The sequence below is a fragment of the Toxotes jaculatrix genome, chromosome 5, assembly GCF_017976425.1.
Source record: "Toxotes jaculatrix isolate fToxJac2 chromosome 5, fToxJac2.pri, whole genome shotgun sequence".
Classification (NCBI taxonomy): Eukaryota; Metazoa; Chordata; class Actinopteri; family Toxotidae; genus Toxotes; species Toxotes jaculatrix.
The window spans coordinates 25,984,379-26,001,333 of NC_054398.1; the positions used below are offsets into that span (position 1 = coordinate 25,984,379).

The 16,955-nt window shown below is 42.0% G+C and overlaps 1 protein-coding gene across 1 annotated transcript in view; it reads left to right on the forward strand.

Moving 5' to 3' along the window:
* Positions 1-4,482: 4,482 nt before the first annotated feature.
* Positions 4,483-16,955, forward strand: part of LOC121182251 (chemokine-like protein TAFA-5) — a 34,595-nt gene continuing 22,122 nt past the window's right edge. The window contains exon 1 of the mRNA XM_041038663.1: positions 4,483-5,068. Coding sequence (XP_040894597.1) covers positions 4,978-5,068 — 91 coding nt within the window. The 5' untranslated portion in view covers positions 4,483-4,977. The remainder of the gene's footprint in view (positions 5,069-16,955) is intronic.

Sequence of the window (16,955 nt, forward strand, 5' to 3'; positions counted from 1 at the left end):
GTGTGAACTGAAAATCAAGGACATGTTTTCTGTGACTCAGTGTAGATGGAGTCTCAGTATGGTCAGTTTTAGTCGTTTAGTGCTACTAAACCAACAAAAATGACGACAATCCACTTGCTGCACAGTGAATCTGGGAGTGTGAATGTTGTCTTGTCTCTTTGTGTTGGCTCTGTGAACTGTGTAACTGCTGCCATGAGCTCTTGTGCCCTTTTTTGCTGAAGCATCAGCCTACAAGCAACTTGCATTTTTGAGTAGGTTCAAGTCTCATAAAAATTTTACTTAAAGTTTTTTTTTTTTTTTTTTTTAGCCACGCCTGCAGCACGGCTCTGTGGATGTCACTGGCTGATGATCAATCCTCCGTTTGAGGAGAATATCCGGACGTCAATGTTCGGTTTAAGGGGGAACATTTTAAATGAGGCACCTGAGAAGTAAAGGAAGAAACTTGTGAGAGTGTGTCTCTCTCTGTGTTTTGCTGTGAATTGTTAAAATGAGGACTCTCATTAGTCTGAGGTGCGTTCTCTCTGCCGGCTCCGCACATTCTCTGCTCATCACCAAATAAACAGCATTTGTAAGAGCGAATCTGTCCCTGCTGCTGAGTTAATTTGGCTCCTGAAGGAACAAAATAAAAACCCAGACACCAAAGAAACAAACAGACCCGGATCCTCCGCTCTGAGCTAAAGAAGATTCTCCATCGAAGGAGTCAGGAGGAGCGCGCCTCGATTTAAAGCCAGCTGTGTCGTTCCTGTTGATTGTGTGCACTTTTTTGTGAATTTGCATTTGTTTCATGCTGACTGAAGTGTTTCCTCTGCTTCCTTCACGCCTGCTGAAAATCATTGTTACACAGTCTGTAGGAGTCTTGATGGCCAAGCACACATGGAGCTGATTTCCATGAAATAAACACAAAAACCCCCCCAGAGGGTTTTTAATGGGGTTTACGCTTTATTCTTTCACCAGAAAGAGTCGACACACTTCTCTCCATTCAACCGTGTTTGGGAAAAAAAAAAAAAAAGCTCAGTGTTTGTTCTGCAAACAGCGGAGTGAGGAGGAGAACTCATTCAACACTTTGTTCTCGAAACCAACAGGGAAACTCTTGGTGTTGACTTTATTAAGGTTGCACTTTCATTCACAGACAATTTGAATCAATTCTCCATTTTGCTTCATTCACATTAATTTGATAACTGGTACGGTTCTGCAGTCAGTTTTCATAACTTAGGAATATCTTCTCCTTGGTTGTGCATCCGCTGCAGAGAAAACGCTACACTGATGAAACACCTGCAGAAAATCAAACAGCGTGAAAACACTCACATATCTCAGATGTCTTCACTACATACAGCTTCACAGAGCTTAGTTTTACGCTGCTGCTCCAAAATCAGTTTGACCTCTTAGTATGTCCATGACGTTTGGACCAAAATGAGCTTAAACCGTGTGAAATATTTTAGTCTTTGCTGATTCAGTCATTGTTTCAGGACAGTCATTGCAGACCAGTTATGGCCCGTATGTCTCCAGAATCACAGCAGATACTTTCCCTCTCGATAGCAGGAAAATCACAGGTGTTAGTTCAGAGGCAATGACATCGGACTCCCAGCAAAGTGTTTGGGGTGAGTGGCAGACGTACAGAGGTCAGGACAGCAACACCAGAGACCAGGGTTCACATCCAGAGTCCCGTCTGTGGTTTAGTCAACAAAAGCGCTTTGGTTGTGTATCACTAAAGATGGTGGTTGAGGTTAAATGTAAATAAACAGGTTGTGATCTTTCTCTAAAAGTGCCAGTGCAGACCTGGTCCATACCCAACTCTAAAAAGGTTTGTTTGTTTGTTTGTTTATTTATTTATTTATTTTGCCACGACTGTTTCTAATAACATCAACTAGCTCCCATCACAGGAGGGCATGACAGTCTGACAGCGAGCCAGCATGAACAGCAGCAGGACACTGAATCCAGCCCTCCAGCTTCCTACATGTCGGAAGTTTGGCAGAGTTTGTGATCACAGTTATTTGTCGGGTGTTGATTTTAGGCCTGAGTCGTCTTCATCTCCTCCTGACTCTCCATCCTGCCAAACGGACAGTTTTCATTTCCTGTGCTGCTACGGACACCAGATGAGTCCTGACAGTGTTCGTGTTGATCTCTCACTCCAGACCCGTCTCATACAACACCCCCGACCACTGACTGACGGCTCTGTGGAAAGCTAATCAATGGCAGGAAAACATCAGCAATAATCACCGCCACCACAGGCCCAGAGAGCGCGACCTGACGGAGACAGATCCAGATCAGAGCAGGAGGGCAGCGGTGATGGACTCTGTCTGACAGACGGAGAGCTGCTGAGAGCTTTGATAAGAGTCCAAACGTAACCCGGAGCCTCCGAAGCTGAGCGATCAATCAGCGGGATGGATTCATTCAGAGAGAAGAGCAGGAGGCTGCAGAGATGACACACTGCTGCTGCTGTCACCATCAGACGTCTCCATCAACAAGCGACCATCGCTCTTCTCCAAACGCTCGATATGGAGGACATATGTCTCTGCCTGGAGATCTTCAGAAAAGATCATGTGCTCAACAAATGTCTCCAGACAGCTCATCACTTTCATGTACAGAGCATCCTGCTATTGAGCCCGACAGGTATAAAATATGTTACAGCACAGAAAGCACTGCACTGTATTTTTTCACATTTAATTGTATTTACTGTTACTTCTTTATGGGGTAGTAGAAACAATAGCTTATAATAGTAACTTGTGTATGTACATGGAGTCTGTGGTGCCACTGGATTCATCATGAACAATTTACATTGTTCAGCTGAAATCAATACATAATAATTCAAATAATTCAAATAATCAAAAAGAAAAAAAAATCTAATATGTTGTTAAATGATGCATTATGAAAACAAATGAATTAAATTCAAATTAAAGATGAAACAATGACAAAAAGAAAACTGTTAATTATTCATACATTACCCTAATCTATTATCATTATTATTATTATTCAATATATTAGAATTTCTTTTCACTTGCATTTAGCTATTCATGCTAACACTGGCTGTGCAGCAACAGCAAAATCGTACGTATAGCCCCTTCACTTTAATTTTATTCTGTTCACTTGCATCTATGTTTTATTTTTTAGTTCATTGGTGAATCATTTAAATGCAACATGAGAGATTTTTTTTAATCTATCGTTTGATTATTTTTTTGAATTAAACACAATGAAAGCCTGTCATGACTCTGGTAGCAGACTCCAGACTCTTCATATATGCAACTGTTTTTTCTTATAACTCAAAATAAATAATAAATATATACAAATACCTATATAATCCTATAATTATAAACATTATATACGTTATATAATTATATACATTACAAATCTGTTAAATTAAAAGTGGAACAGAATGTGTATTTACAGACTGTACCGACTGTAGCTTCACTTCCTATAGAAACTGAATAATTTATTTCTTTATGGTAAACAACACAGTAATTAGAGCAGAAAGTAAAGAGTAGCAGATTGCAGAGTTGGATCACAATACCTTGTGAGTTCAGGGAAAACATAAAAATAGTCGTTGGCCCTTAGATTACTGCAATAATTCATGCTGTCAGAGCTGCTCGCCAACAACTGGAGGATCTACATTCTCCTTCAGCAGCAGAGACTGTTTATAGAAACCTTCTCATAAAGGAGAATTCAATCTGAAAAAATTCAGACATGTTCAGCTGAGACATGAGACACAGCAGGGTGCCCGAGGATTAGCACAAGTTTCTAAAAGTGACACAAAGCTGGTTTTCATTCATACAGAGCCCCTGGAATCAGGAAAGATTTTTGACTTAGGACATTAGATGTAGATGATGATGTCTGGATGAACCTTCAGAAGAATTTGAACCTGCAAGAACTGATTTTTTATTTTTATTTTTTATTTTTTATTTTGGCCACACAGGAGCAATGGAAACAAGATGTGAACAAGTCATTGACATATTATCACCTATAACATTTCCTGCATTTCAGCAGTTACAGAGCATCACTTTCATTTGGAGTCATGTTTGAGTCAACCTGAGGAATCTAAGTCCAGTATTCCCTCTCTTTTTGCTCTGTTTTTGGTCTCCACCAACTCCTGACGAAAACATCTGGCTCTTAAGCAGCTAAATTCTATGTTCACCAGCTGTTTTCTAACTGTGTCTGTCCTCCTATTAGTTTAAATAAAAACTAAACAAACACCACCTTAGATTCCGGGTTTTTCGCCCCAGTCATCGGTCCCGGTGTTTTTCAGTCTGTGGGTAGTTTTTGCCCCGCGACACACGTGTGACCGGTGTGACGTCAGTCCGTGATGAAGAGCGAGAGAGAGAGAGAGAGAGAGAGAGAGAGAGAGAGAGAGTCGGCGTGGAGAGAGCAGATCACGGTGGATCCTCAGACCCAGAGGCAGCAGCTCCATCTCCTCCTCCGCTCTCCACCACCACCGGTCAGCTGGGCGCCGACCCGGCGGGGGGAACGTGCAACATGCCCGCTGAACAGCTCCAGTCGGGCCCGGTGTCGGTTCTTCCACGTCAGGGGGGATTTACGCGGACGAGCGGACGGAGATTCCTGATGGATCCGAAGCGCAGAGAGCTGTAAGTTGGAGGCGGAAAACTGGAAAACTTCCCACCAGGTGCATATTTAGTGTTTTGATGAGCGTGCTGCGGTGGAGAGGATCACCCCGGGCATCTGCTGCTGCTGCCGGTCGCCGCTGCGCACCGTGACGCGCCGGGTAGCGCGGCGAGGAGCCCCGGCAGCTTCACCCGGAGAGTCCGGAGAGGCAAACAAAAACCTCAGCGCTACTTAAAATCTCCTCCGCACTGGATTTGTCAGTTCAGGCTCGCGTGTGGTTTCATATCCCGGAGATGCCACCTGTCTCTCGCCTCCGTCCTCCCCTGGATCGGATTGGGATGGATGTGGCGTCGTGAGGAGGCACCAGCCTGCGGATAATCACAGTTTGGACTTTTTGGCTCCCGGTGCGGCTCGCGGCTCTCCCTCATGCAGCTCCTCCGGCTGGCCTGGGCTCTGACTGCCGCTGCGGTCTGCTTCCTGCTCCTCCTGATCCTCCACAGCCAGATCCTGAGAGAAGGTACGGCTGTGGTCCGCGCACAGACTTTGGTGTGTGTGTGTGTGTGTGTGTGTGTGTGTGTGTGTGTGTGTGTGTGTGTGTGTGTTTGTACGGTCAAACTGAGTGTTCACAATGACTCAACAGGTCACAGAGAAGGTGAAAAATGACTAAAACCACGGTTCTATTCAGATAGTTGTTGTATCTCTGTGGACTGACAGGGCTAAAATCTACGCGTGTGCGCGCTCGTGCACGTTTTGCGCACCTGTCGTCGCGTGCGTGTGTCTCAGTGGAGGATATGATGATAAAACGCCGGGAGATGGAGAACAGGTGAAGTAAGAGCGACACCAGCCCCAGGTCCGGGCCGGACCTGGCTGGGGTTGGTGGCGCTCAGGAGGCCTGCTGAGCTCCAGCGAAGCTCCGCTGGTTTTCAGTGGAAGAATCCAGAAAGCTTAGAGGCAGATGATAGAGTGAGGGAGCACTGCCTCTCTCTACCTGACTCTCTCACCGTGCCCCCCCCCCCCCCCCCCCCCCCCACACTGCTCATCATTCAAACTGCAGTTAATTATACTGTAAAGAAAATATTTTGATTTGATGGTCAAAAGATGCATTTCTGTTGTCAAACCACCCGCAAACACTGTATTAAATCAAATGAAAGGCTGCCACTAATGATAATTTTCATTATCAAATTATCTGTTGATTAATTTCTTAGATTAATTCATTAATTATTTATTCTCCACTATCATTGTGTCTAAACAACAAAGCAAACCCCATAGAAATTCAGTTTACTATGTTAAAATACATAAAAAACATAAAATACAGACAGCAACATAAAATCAGTAATAAGTTATAAAAATGGTAGATTTTTTAAATGTGGCATTGACACTAAAACCATGATCTTTCACACATCTGGTTTCCATACCTGAGGGAGAAATCACAGCACTGTGAGATACAAATCTACGATGGGTTGTGTACGCTGTAACTTATTTCAGGTTTGTTCTACGTAATTTAACGCGTGAAAGACAAACAGTAAGTTTCCATCATCTTTTTAAAATGAAATGAACAAAACAGTTCTATTTATTTTAGACTAGATAAGAAAACACAAGCTAATTCCACCTGATTTCTGCGTGAAGTGTTACAGTGCATAGACGGTCATTTTTTTCAGGTGAGCACAGGTGAAGGAGCCTTAAAAGTCAGTGAACATGAATGCACCTTATATCAGTCAGCAATAAGGCAGTAAAGGAAAGTTCTATTTGTATTAAAGAAGCAAATACATACAAATACTATATTTATCTTTCGTTAATTATCAAGACAATGATGGAAGTTGCATTAGTTTATTAGAGTCTACATGCATTTAGTTTTTGTTTGTTTGTTTCTTTTTTCCTTTTAAATCCCCTTTTAATACGTTATTTGCTAGAATGAGATGAATTTGTAATCTTTTTAGGTGAAGAACCTGCTGTGTCTCCCACACCTCTGAAACCAAACCAAACCCTTGATTGCCTGAATTAGTATTTTTGCTGAGCATTGACTGAGTGTTTTTCATTTTGGATGCTCGTGTTGTGTCCCAGAGATAATGCGAATCTGTCTTCACCTGCAGACCTTCAGCGCAGTGATGTGTGTGTTTGTGTTTATTATCGACAGCACAGGTTCAATGTGAAGCTTTGTTTTTGTCCTGAAGCTCAGAAGAGTCCAACTGAGTTTTTTTTTTCTCCATTTAACTGAGCAAAGCTTTGTTTGATCTTCGACCTGCATTAACAGAATCGATGTAAAACTGCTCGGTGGGAGATCCACACAGCTTTTAGCTCAAAGAAGGCAGAAATAAAATAAAGTCAGACAGTCTCTGGTTCCCTCCTCAGCAGCAGCAACGATCCCTTGTGATGGTTTTCAGGTGTCAGAGCTGGCTTGTGCACAACTCGTTATCAGAGGTTTGTGTAATGTAGTATTTATCTCTCAGTGCGACGCTCAGCAGGAAAACAGCAGCTTTCATAACCTAAAACATTTTAAATGTAAAGTGAAGAGGATGGTTCGGAGCAAACACACAGGCTGACAGTGAGTCATTTAATCAGTTAGCTGATTGACAGAAAATTAATTGACAATTATTTTAATAACCGATAACTGAAAATTCATTTTAATAATTATTTTCTTGTTCCACTTTCTCATTGGTGCTTTTCTTTATATTATCGTAAACTGAATTTCTTTTGCACTTTTGGTTGGACAAAACCAGACATTTGAATATTTCAATATCAAATTAGAGCATTTGGCATTTTTCACTATTTTCTGATATTTTATAGACAAAACAATTGATCGCGAAAATGGTTGACAGATGAATCCATAATGAAAACAGTCGTTAGCTGCAGTCTTGTTTTCCAGTCTGAGCCATCAGTTCTTTTCCAAACCTGATATGAAGTATGTGGAAAAGTTTCTGAGGCAGACAGATGTTCAGTCTTTAGGATTAAAGGGACACTGCTCCATTTTCAAATGTCAAAGTCAGTTTACACATAAAGATGTTTTGCTGTGTCGTTCAAACCCTTTTTAAATGGGAAAAGTGATTTGAAATGTTCAATAGTTAATACTACTCAGACTGTGAGAACAGTTATGTCTTCAGTGTGGGGTTTGACAGATGTGGCTGTTTACCTGAATCCTGGCTGAACTGCATTATGGGAAATGGTAGAATCCAGTGTTTTTAGTGCTAGGACTAAAAGTCAGGATTCCTCGTCCTCTGCCGCACAGATACTGACACAGATACAACATTTCTCTGGCGGGATTGTGCCTCAAGTCACAGCGCCCTCTAGAGCCTGTAGATATTGTGACGGGAGTAAAGGAGGAAGTCAGGTGGTGATGGAGGTAACCACTGTTTGTTTCCTGTTTTGTATTCCAACTAACTCATTTGTCATTTTAACCCGAACTAAGATCTTTTCCTAAACCTAAGAAAGTTATTTTTGTGTCCAAACCTAATCAGAACTTAACGCTATTTTTTGATTTCTAATTGAAAAATTTCCGTTCATACTACTACCAAAAATAGTATGATCATTCAGGACCAACATGTTTGCGACTTGCCAGATTTAGTAGTTGTTGTTTGGGAATTACTTGGTTGGACTAACAGCTCTGTCGTGGACTGAGGCTTTCAGCCAGTTAAGACAGGCAAACAGGCAGGCAGGCAGACAGGCAGGCAGACAGAAAGACAGGCAGGCAGACAGGCAGGCAGGCAGGCAGGCAGACAGACAGACAGGCAGGCAGGCAGACAGGCAGGCAGGCAGACAGACAGACAGACAGGCAGGCAGGCAGACAGGCAGGCAGGCAGGCAGGCAGGCAAACAGACAGACAGGCAGGCAGGCAGACAGGCAGGCAGGCAGACAGACAGACAGGCAGGCAGGCAAACAGACAGACAGGCAGGCAGGCAGACAGGCAGGCAGGCAGGCAGGCAGGCAGACAGACAGACAGGCAGGCAGGCAGACAGACAGACAGGCAGGCAGGCAGACAGGCAGGCAGGCAGGCAGGCAGGCAGGCAGACAGACAGACAGGCAGGCAGGCAGACAGGCAGGCAGGCAGGCAGGCAGACAGACAGACAGCTGACAGGTAACAAACTGTGTTCGGGCTGAGATTTAAAGCTCCTCTCAGTCTCCAGTGTAGAACACAAACAATGAAAGTCCTCCTGTTCTCAGAGGCTGAAGCAGAAAACTCAGCAGTTTTTGTTTGGCAGCTGCTTCTGGCTCTTCTCCTCGTTGGTGTGCAGATGTTTCAGATCATCAATTCTGCTGCAGAAAGAAGAAAACCATAACGTCCAGCATCTGCTGATTGTAATTCATCAGCCAGAGCTCAGACAGACTGGACATGAGCATGTTCAGGTTTCAGAGACTCTCCTCAGTTTATATTACATCAGACCAAACAGGTGAAATATCAGATACGTATTTCATCGTGCTTCTGTTAATGTGAACACATGTGCTGGGAAAAAGTTCAAATCCCAAATGAGAAATCTAAATGAAAACTTTTACGGAACATAAAGAATCGGTTTTGGAGGTGGTGTCTGTTCATTGATCGGCTCAGTGTGAAAAGCTTTAATGAACACAAACTGCAGCCTGAGTTTAATCCCAGCACGCTCTCTGCTTACTGAGTTACTCTTTTCTTCTTTCTGCTTGCTCATAAAGCTCATTTAGATCCTGGAAACAAGCCTGTTATGCAGCAGACACACTGTTGTGCCTACGGTGTAGAAAGCTTACCTAAGGAGCCTTCAAAGTCCAAATTAATTCTCAATGCTCCATTAAGTTGAGCATATATTCATGGGAATTATGATCCAACTGCGTCTGAATGAAAGAGAAAATCAGCAGCTGAGAGAGAAAAAAAGGAAAACACAAACAGAAATTAGCAGAGCAAAAGGCTGCAGAGGGTGTAATTGGATTTGAATAAATTCATCTGGAGGAGGAACGTCAGCGAGCGATTCGACGGGGAGCAGCCGTGAGCGTGACTGATGGCGCTTTTCGTTTCGGTCTTCCTCTCTGTTTTTAAAAACGATTTAAATCACAACCGAAAATGCCCTTGGCTTTCTGAGACAGAGAAGATCGTCTGCTGTGTGATGGAAAAATCATCGCTGACACTGACAAACCTCAAGAACGACCTCCTCGGAGAAACAACAGTGTCAGTCAAGTCAGAAAAAGCCCAAAACATGCGTTAAAATTTGCAAACTCTTGTAGCTGTTGTAAAGTTGTTATCAAACCATAAAGTCTGCAGATGCACAAAACACAACTGACTTTGTCACGGGAGGCAGCTGCTTCTTTTCCCTTTTCCTTTCCACGGCCGTTGGTTTCTTTAAAACATGACTGTGATCGTTCCCAAACCTCATCCAAGTGGTTATTTTTTAAATCATAATACAAAAATCCCCTGACAAAACAGTCGTTTTAACTCAAAACTACCATCTTTCTCTAAGATGAACCAAAGTGCTTCTGTTGCCTAAACCACAGATGAGACTAAGAATAAGAGAATAAGAGCAGCAATAAACTCGTTTACCACAAACTGTCTGACTGAACTCAGGGACTGAAGTTAGGTCTTCACAGTAACTGGCTCACATTCGTGTCAACAGTAACATGTAGTTGCAGGGCTCCTTGTTCTTCTTGTCTCTGGAGATAATTCTTTAAGACTCTGGACAAACGTTTGGGCTTATTGTCCTGCTGCAGGATGAATCTGGGACCAATCAGACGCCTCCATGACGGCATGTGATCATATGAATCTAAACATCTGAAGGGCCTAAAACTTCTGCATATCAACTGTATATAAATGTTAGATTAACTAAATTAAAATTTTGATATTATGCCCAGTGGCATGTAGCTACCATTAGTGGTCAAACTTTGTCCAAGGTGTGTTCACTGTAGCTTTGCTAGTTTAGCCACCTGTAAATACTGTGGACTATCTGGAACAACAGCAAGTTTCCATCAATAGTGCGAATAGTGGGAGTCATAGAGATAAACAGTTGGTGGAGCTTATTCTCCATTAAATCATTGCTGGATAAGACCCTGGAAAGGACACCAGTCCAGCCTCAGACAGTGGAAACCAGTGTGGAAAATGGAGTTTGAGTTTGTTTCCTGTAATAGTTGAGGAGTGTTACAGTCTCCTCATGGCTCAGCACATATCTGAACAGGTGAAACCCTCCTGGTGATATAACGCTTTCATGCAGTGACACTCCAACCAACCTTAGATCTCTCTGTTTCTGTACCTCCCGTGTCATTTCCTGTCTGAAGCTGCTCCCAGTCATCATGTTAAATATTTCCGACCTCGACTCGGATTAAAAAATCTCTATGATCTTTTTTACTCGTTGTTTCCAAACAGCTTCAGAGACTTTGCGTCCGACCTCATGTTGGATTGAGAATTTATCTCCTGCTGCACAATAACAGACTCATTAACTGTCATCAGACGATCGGCGAACAGCCGCCGAGTCCTGTCAAAACCAATTTCAGCCTCATCATTATTCCCCCGTCTTCACTCTGAGGACAAACACAGAGACTCCAGTTTTCCTGCTCTGTGGCTGTTGTTCTTATTTTCAATTAGCAGGCAACTGGAAAGAGATCGCAGACAATAAAAGCTCACATCAAACAGATGTCAGCGTATCCTCCTTCCCCTCATGCGACTGGACAGAAAACAGCAACGCGAGCAGAGAAAACAATGTGCTGTAATTTCTTTATTCTGCTGTAATGGGAGCGAGATGTTTGGAGCCTTAATGCTACGCAAAGTTTCATCTGTGATTCATTCAGCCGAATCGCAAAGTAACGCACAGCAGTTTTACTGCAGACATCAGAGGGAGGAAATTAATCCCTGCAGGCAGGAAGTCATCACACCAAGATTACTGCTGTAAAACAAAGGAATCATAATAATAATAACAAACGTCATACGGATATATTTATCTGCGAGGCTTTTCTTGATGAAGGTAATAAAGATTTTCCTTCAGGTGGAAAAAAAAACTGCATTACATTAAGTTTTCAAATGAATTTCGCTGAACAATTCATCCTTTGAAACTGAATCTGACTGTTGGCAGAAAAACGAAACACCGCCATGTTTAATTGAATTTTTCAGTTGACTGATTTCAGCATTTTCAGATCATTTCCATAACTTTGAGCATCAAAGTTGATTCCTGACCCTGGGAACCTTCAGCAGTTTGAGAAAATAATCTTAACTCTGGGTCAGATTAGTGGCTTTTTGTCTGAGCTTTCAGCTACATCCCAATCTTCATCGGTGGACTGAGCTCTTATCAGCTACATCAGAAACACTCAGATTCTTTATTTATGTAAAAGTAATGTGCGTCTCATGTGTCAAACAGACATGAGACGCACATTTTTAAAGTTGATGTGACACTTTTCAGGGATGCTATTATTTCTGATATCCACTGCAAATAAACACCCACAAATCTGCATAGAGCTCACAGAAAAAGGATGCTCATTGTAACTCCAGAATAAGTTTTCGTCTGTATTAAATGAATCCAGTGACAGGTGTCAGTACACCTAATGGTACATAGCAAACAGGAACTTACAACTTTGGCAAACTTAAATTTCCAAATATCAACAAATATAGGCTAAAAAAAAAAAAAAAAACGTGGCTCAAGTTGTATCCCTCAGCATGACTCACTGAGTCCACGGCAATGTTTTATTTCCTGTTTCTTCAACATATGCTCATGTAAGTGAAGACTTTCTGCATTTAATGTGGCATTATCAGAAAGACTTTGTAGAAGAAACATCATTTAATTATACCGATATCCCTCTCCTAAATGAAAATTAAAACATTTCTTGTCAGTCAAATCTGGCAACAGTGCACACGAGTTGTTTGATTTGTGCTTCAGAGTTCCGTCTGCCTCGAGCAGCAGCTAAGTGGATCAAACATGAATCTTAAAAGGCAGAGAGAAGACAACACTGAGTGTTGACTGAACACTAAGCTTCATTTTCATACTAATAGAAAACGTTTCTTTCTCATTTACATTCTGTGATTTAAGTATTTTTTTATTCAGCTTACAGACCTCGGCTTAAATACACCACATTACTATATGTTCATGCACAATGTTTGCATGTGCGGTCGCTGTGATGTTCTGCTTCGGTCAACACTTACAAAGGTTTAGGAGGGCTTGTAACTTGTTCAACTTTAAGATCGATTGTTATCTGGGCCCTGAAGCGTTTGAGGCGTCGTCATACTGTACATGATTTTAACATCTAACAGCTGCCAGTCAATCAGTAAGCTGAACTTCCATCATAGAAATATGTGCTGCAGTGCAGTTAATTGTTAAATGCTGTGTTTCAGTTGCAGCACAGCAGGTTCAGGATCTGTGTTGACTCAGTAAGAAACTGAAGTTACTCATGTTGCACTTTTCAGTTCACCGTGATGAAAGTTTTCAACATGCAGCTCCAGAACAAACCTGCAGCACAGAGTCGGTCGACTGAAGATTTCCTTTGATTTTTTTTCTTTTGGTATTTGTGCTAACATGCTGCTCAGCCGTCCTCTCCCAGCATCCCCTGCTCAGGCCGACAGAGACGAAAACCCATTGCATTTTCATCCCAGTGTGCTGCAGAAAACGTAGGATTAGAGGAGGCTGCAGCTAACGAGCAAACAGAGACCCACCGCTGCTCTGCCGCTCTCTCTGGTTACCATGGGATACCTGTTAGCGAGTGGCGTCTCTTATATCATCTACATGCAGACTGAATCCCAATTACTGCAGAAAGCTCCGGGGCTTCTCCTGCAGCAACAGCTCTGATCTCAGCAGCTCAGAGGCTTCAGTACCACTGAAACAGAAAAGTCGGCCTGTGATGCTTCAAAAACACACTGCAGCTGTTTCACCGCTGCTCTGACTCTTTCTGCTGGTTTGAGCTTTAATCACCACACTGAGGTCAGTTTGACTGGTCACACCAGAGAATGGCAAAGCAAAATTAACCCTGTGAGACCTGAACTATGAAAGAATGGTCAGAAAATTCTAATTTTTCAAATATGAACTCTTTATTTGTCCCTTTGACAAAATATAAAAAAAAATAATTAAAAAAAATAAATTCTAAGTATATTTTTTGTTTGTATCACACATGTCAAAACATTTAGAAAAGTGAGGAGTGTCTACCAGGAGTCAGTATACGAGCATAAGAGTTCATCTAAAAGGGTTAAATGCAAAGTTTATGCTTGATGGTGATGCAATGAGTCCCAGAAATGTGGGTATCATATATGATACGTACGGGCTCACAGGGTTAATCTGCACATCTCTGCAAAATCTTTTTGTCTAGACGTGTGGTGATGTGGTGGCTACGTGCAGGGCGAGCTGATAAACTACTTCACCAGGAATAGTCAGCTCTCTGAGGTTCTTTCTATGTTCTCTGCTCACTTCTGTTTACTCCCTCCTGGCATTTTGTTCTCAGCACTGCATCGCTCTCTGAGCTAACGAGCCTGCTAATGGTCACTTTTCTGTCAGTTGTTTCTTTGGTGGGAATAAAAGTGGACGGTGACACACAGGTTATTCTATAGATGTAGAGCACACACTTTCAAAAGATAAAAAATCTGGATAAAAAAGAAAGAAATAGCTGAACATGTGCATTGTGGCCACAGATTCACTGAGAACCACAGTGCAAATTTTCACTGCCCCATTTTCATAGTAAATAATAAATATGGCTTCTGTAGGTTTGTTTCCAATCACCTGTTTTATGTCTATTTTTAGTTTGTGCATAAAAAAAAACCCGAACAGAAAAAAAGGTGTCTTCAGCAGATGTTGAAAAAAAGCTGTTGTTTAGCTGAGGTGGAAAAGTCGGTGTGTTGATAAACAACATGACACACATGAAACCTCAACGAACCAGCTCGTAATATTCACATGGAAACGCGTTGGTTTGGAAACCTCGGCCATGTTAGAGCCTCAGACTTTAATTTAGTTTTTCATCGTTTTCATGTTATTTCTCAGTGTAGAGATCAGTTCTCACTCCTGTGTGTGTGTGTGTGTGTTAGCTCCCATCCTCTGACCTTTGACTTTTGCATCAGATAAGACTACACTCAGAGGGATGAAGGTTGACGTGTCCTCCCCTCTGTGTGTCGCTGGCTGTCCAAGCTCCAACACCTTCCTCTGTGACCTTCGACCCCTCGAACATGAAAGCAAACTGCTGATTCCACAGAGCTCACTGAGGATCACACAGAGAGGAGGTGATAACCCTCATCACAGCAGCTCTCAGACAGAGATGAGATGGTTTATTAGCTTCCATGTAGCCTCGAGGCTAACAGGAGGGGGGCACACATCAGACAGAAAGCAGCCGTCGTGTTAATGCAGGCTGTCAGATGTAATTATGAGCTTCATTAAAACTGCATCACTAAGATCTGAACAGTGTTTGTGTTTTGAAGAAGAAACTTCAATCTGGATTTTATGAAACTGAACTACTTCGGTTGAAGTGAAACCTTTAAAGTGGAGCTCACTGGTGTGAAGGTAGGTTCGACTAGTCTAAAGCAATATTTTAGGAAGGATAATGTTTTTTTCTAATGGATTTGTCAGTTTAAAGTCATGAAATCAAACCCTGTTTTCAACAACAGCCATTCAAAGTATTTACATTCAGTATTTATGAAGCTTAATATCACACAAATGTGCCTCAGGGAGCTTTACAATCTGTAAATACAACATCCTCTGTCCTTAGACTCTCAGTTCAGAAGAAAAAAACCTGCAGAAACCTCAGGAAGAGCAGCAGAGGAGGGATAATGGTTCATTCAAAATGTTTCCACAGAATAAGACCTGGTTGTCATCAGATCATCTTCATTTCTGCAGGTGAGTCTCAAACAAGACTGAAATCTCTAGGATTCAAATTGTAAAGTGACTTTTACAGGCCGATATGATTTCCTGCCTTCAGTCCAAACACATTCTCGGGTCAGAGGGACAGTTCACAGCTTCCCTCTGCTGATCTGTCGGTGTGTTGTCATGTGTCTGGTGAGCTGCAGGTGTGCTGCTGTGATTGGTCGATTTGACTGACAGCCTATCACGGGCTGGCTGTCAGTGACGGGTCACTTTCAGCACCTCTGAGGGAATAAATAAAGACACACACTGCTCGCTGTAGGTCAGATGTGTTTGACGGATTTTATTGAAAATCATCTGATACTCGAACCTGTTACTTTCCTGCAACAGGAGATGAAAAGCTGGGAAAACACCCTGTTTAAATATTTAGTTTTAATTTTTTTTAATGTTAATGTTTTCTTTACTCAGGAGCTGAGCGACTCTTGTTGGTTGACATCACCATGACATTACCAGGGTTGTTCCCCTCAGACATGACAAAGATATTATACAACTGTCCTCACAGCTGAGTAGTGATATTTGAGCACGAATTGAAGTGATACACTTGTTTTTTGTTGTAGCAGTAAATTGTTTGGTGCTTTTTATACATTTAAGCTTCGCCCTGCAACAGAAAGTTTTACTATGCTTTGTTTTATTTTAGGTTCATGAGTCAAATATTAAAACCTTATTTTGCTCATTTTGTGAGCAGCTAAACTCACAATCACAGATATTTTTGTGAAATAAACAGATGCATGAATGAAGGCCATGAAGTGTGGATGAAAGCTCTGTAAACTGTGGGACCTTCAAGCGAAGATTCTTAGATTTGACAATCTCGTTTCCCTGTTGAAGTGGAGGAGCCACCTCAAGAGAAAAATACTCCTCATCACACAGACATGACACCTCCTGAGCGATAACTCACCTGACAGACAGCAGCGACGGCTCTGAGCCGACAGAAACAACAGCACTGTGTCTTAATTTGTGTTTCACACACTTTCTGCTGACAGCGAACGCTCCTCGCCACATCAAAACCTCTCAGCTCCTGAGAACCGCCGCTGCGTCATGTTTCAGTCTGATAGCTGAGGCATTTCACCCCTTCAAACAGCTACAGCTGCAGAAATGACAGAATGAATAAAGAAAAAACACAGCTGAAGGACAGAGTGGCCTTTCAGAGGAGCTGTGAAACTGTAAAATAATGAATCTTACTCAACAGGAAAACCCAAAAAAAAAAAAAAAAAAAAAAATCGTCTTGCAGAGATTTGACAGAGTTTCACCCTTTGGCTAAAGATAAAAAAGAATCCTCTCTTCTCAGCAAGATTTTAAATAACTTGCAGTTTCTTGAAAAACTTTTTGGGATGAAATAGTTTAAAGCCATTTAAAATAGTTTGGGTTTTATGAGAACCATGACTCTGACCCTAATTAACATGAGAAAATATAGTGATAGTGCAACACGAAAAAAATCTTACTATTTGTATTTCTTTGTACTTTTGGAACTACACTTCCCATAATGCCTTGGGGTCTATGAACAGGAAATATAATGTCACCATGGATTCAGTGAGTCATGCTGTGGCTCCAGCCTCGGCCCTGTTTTTTTTTTTCTGCCTGTATTTGTTTATTGGCATCATTAAGAGTATGCTGAATGAGCTGTTAGCAGTTCCTCTTTGTAAT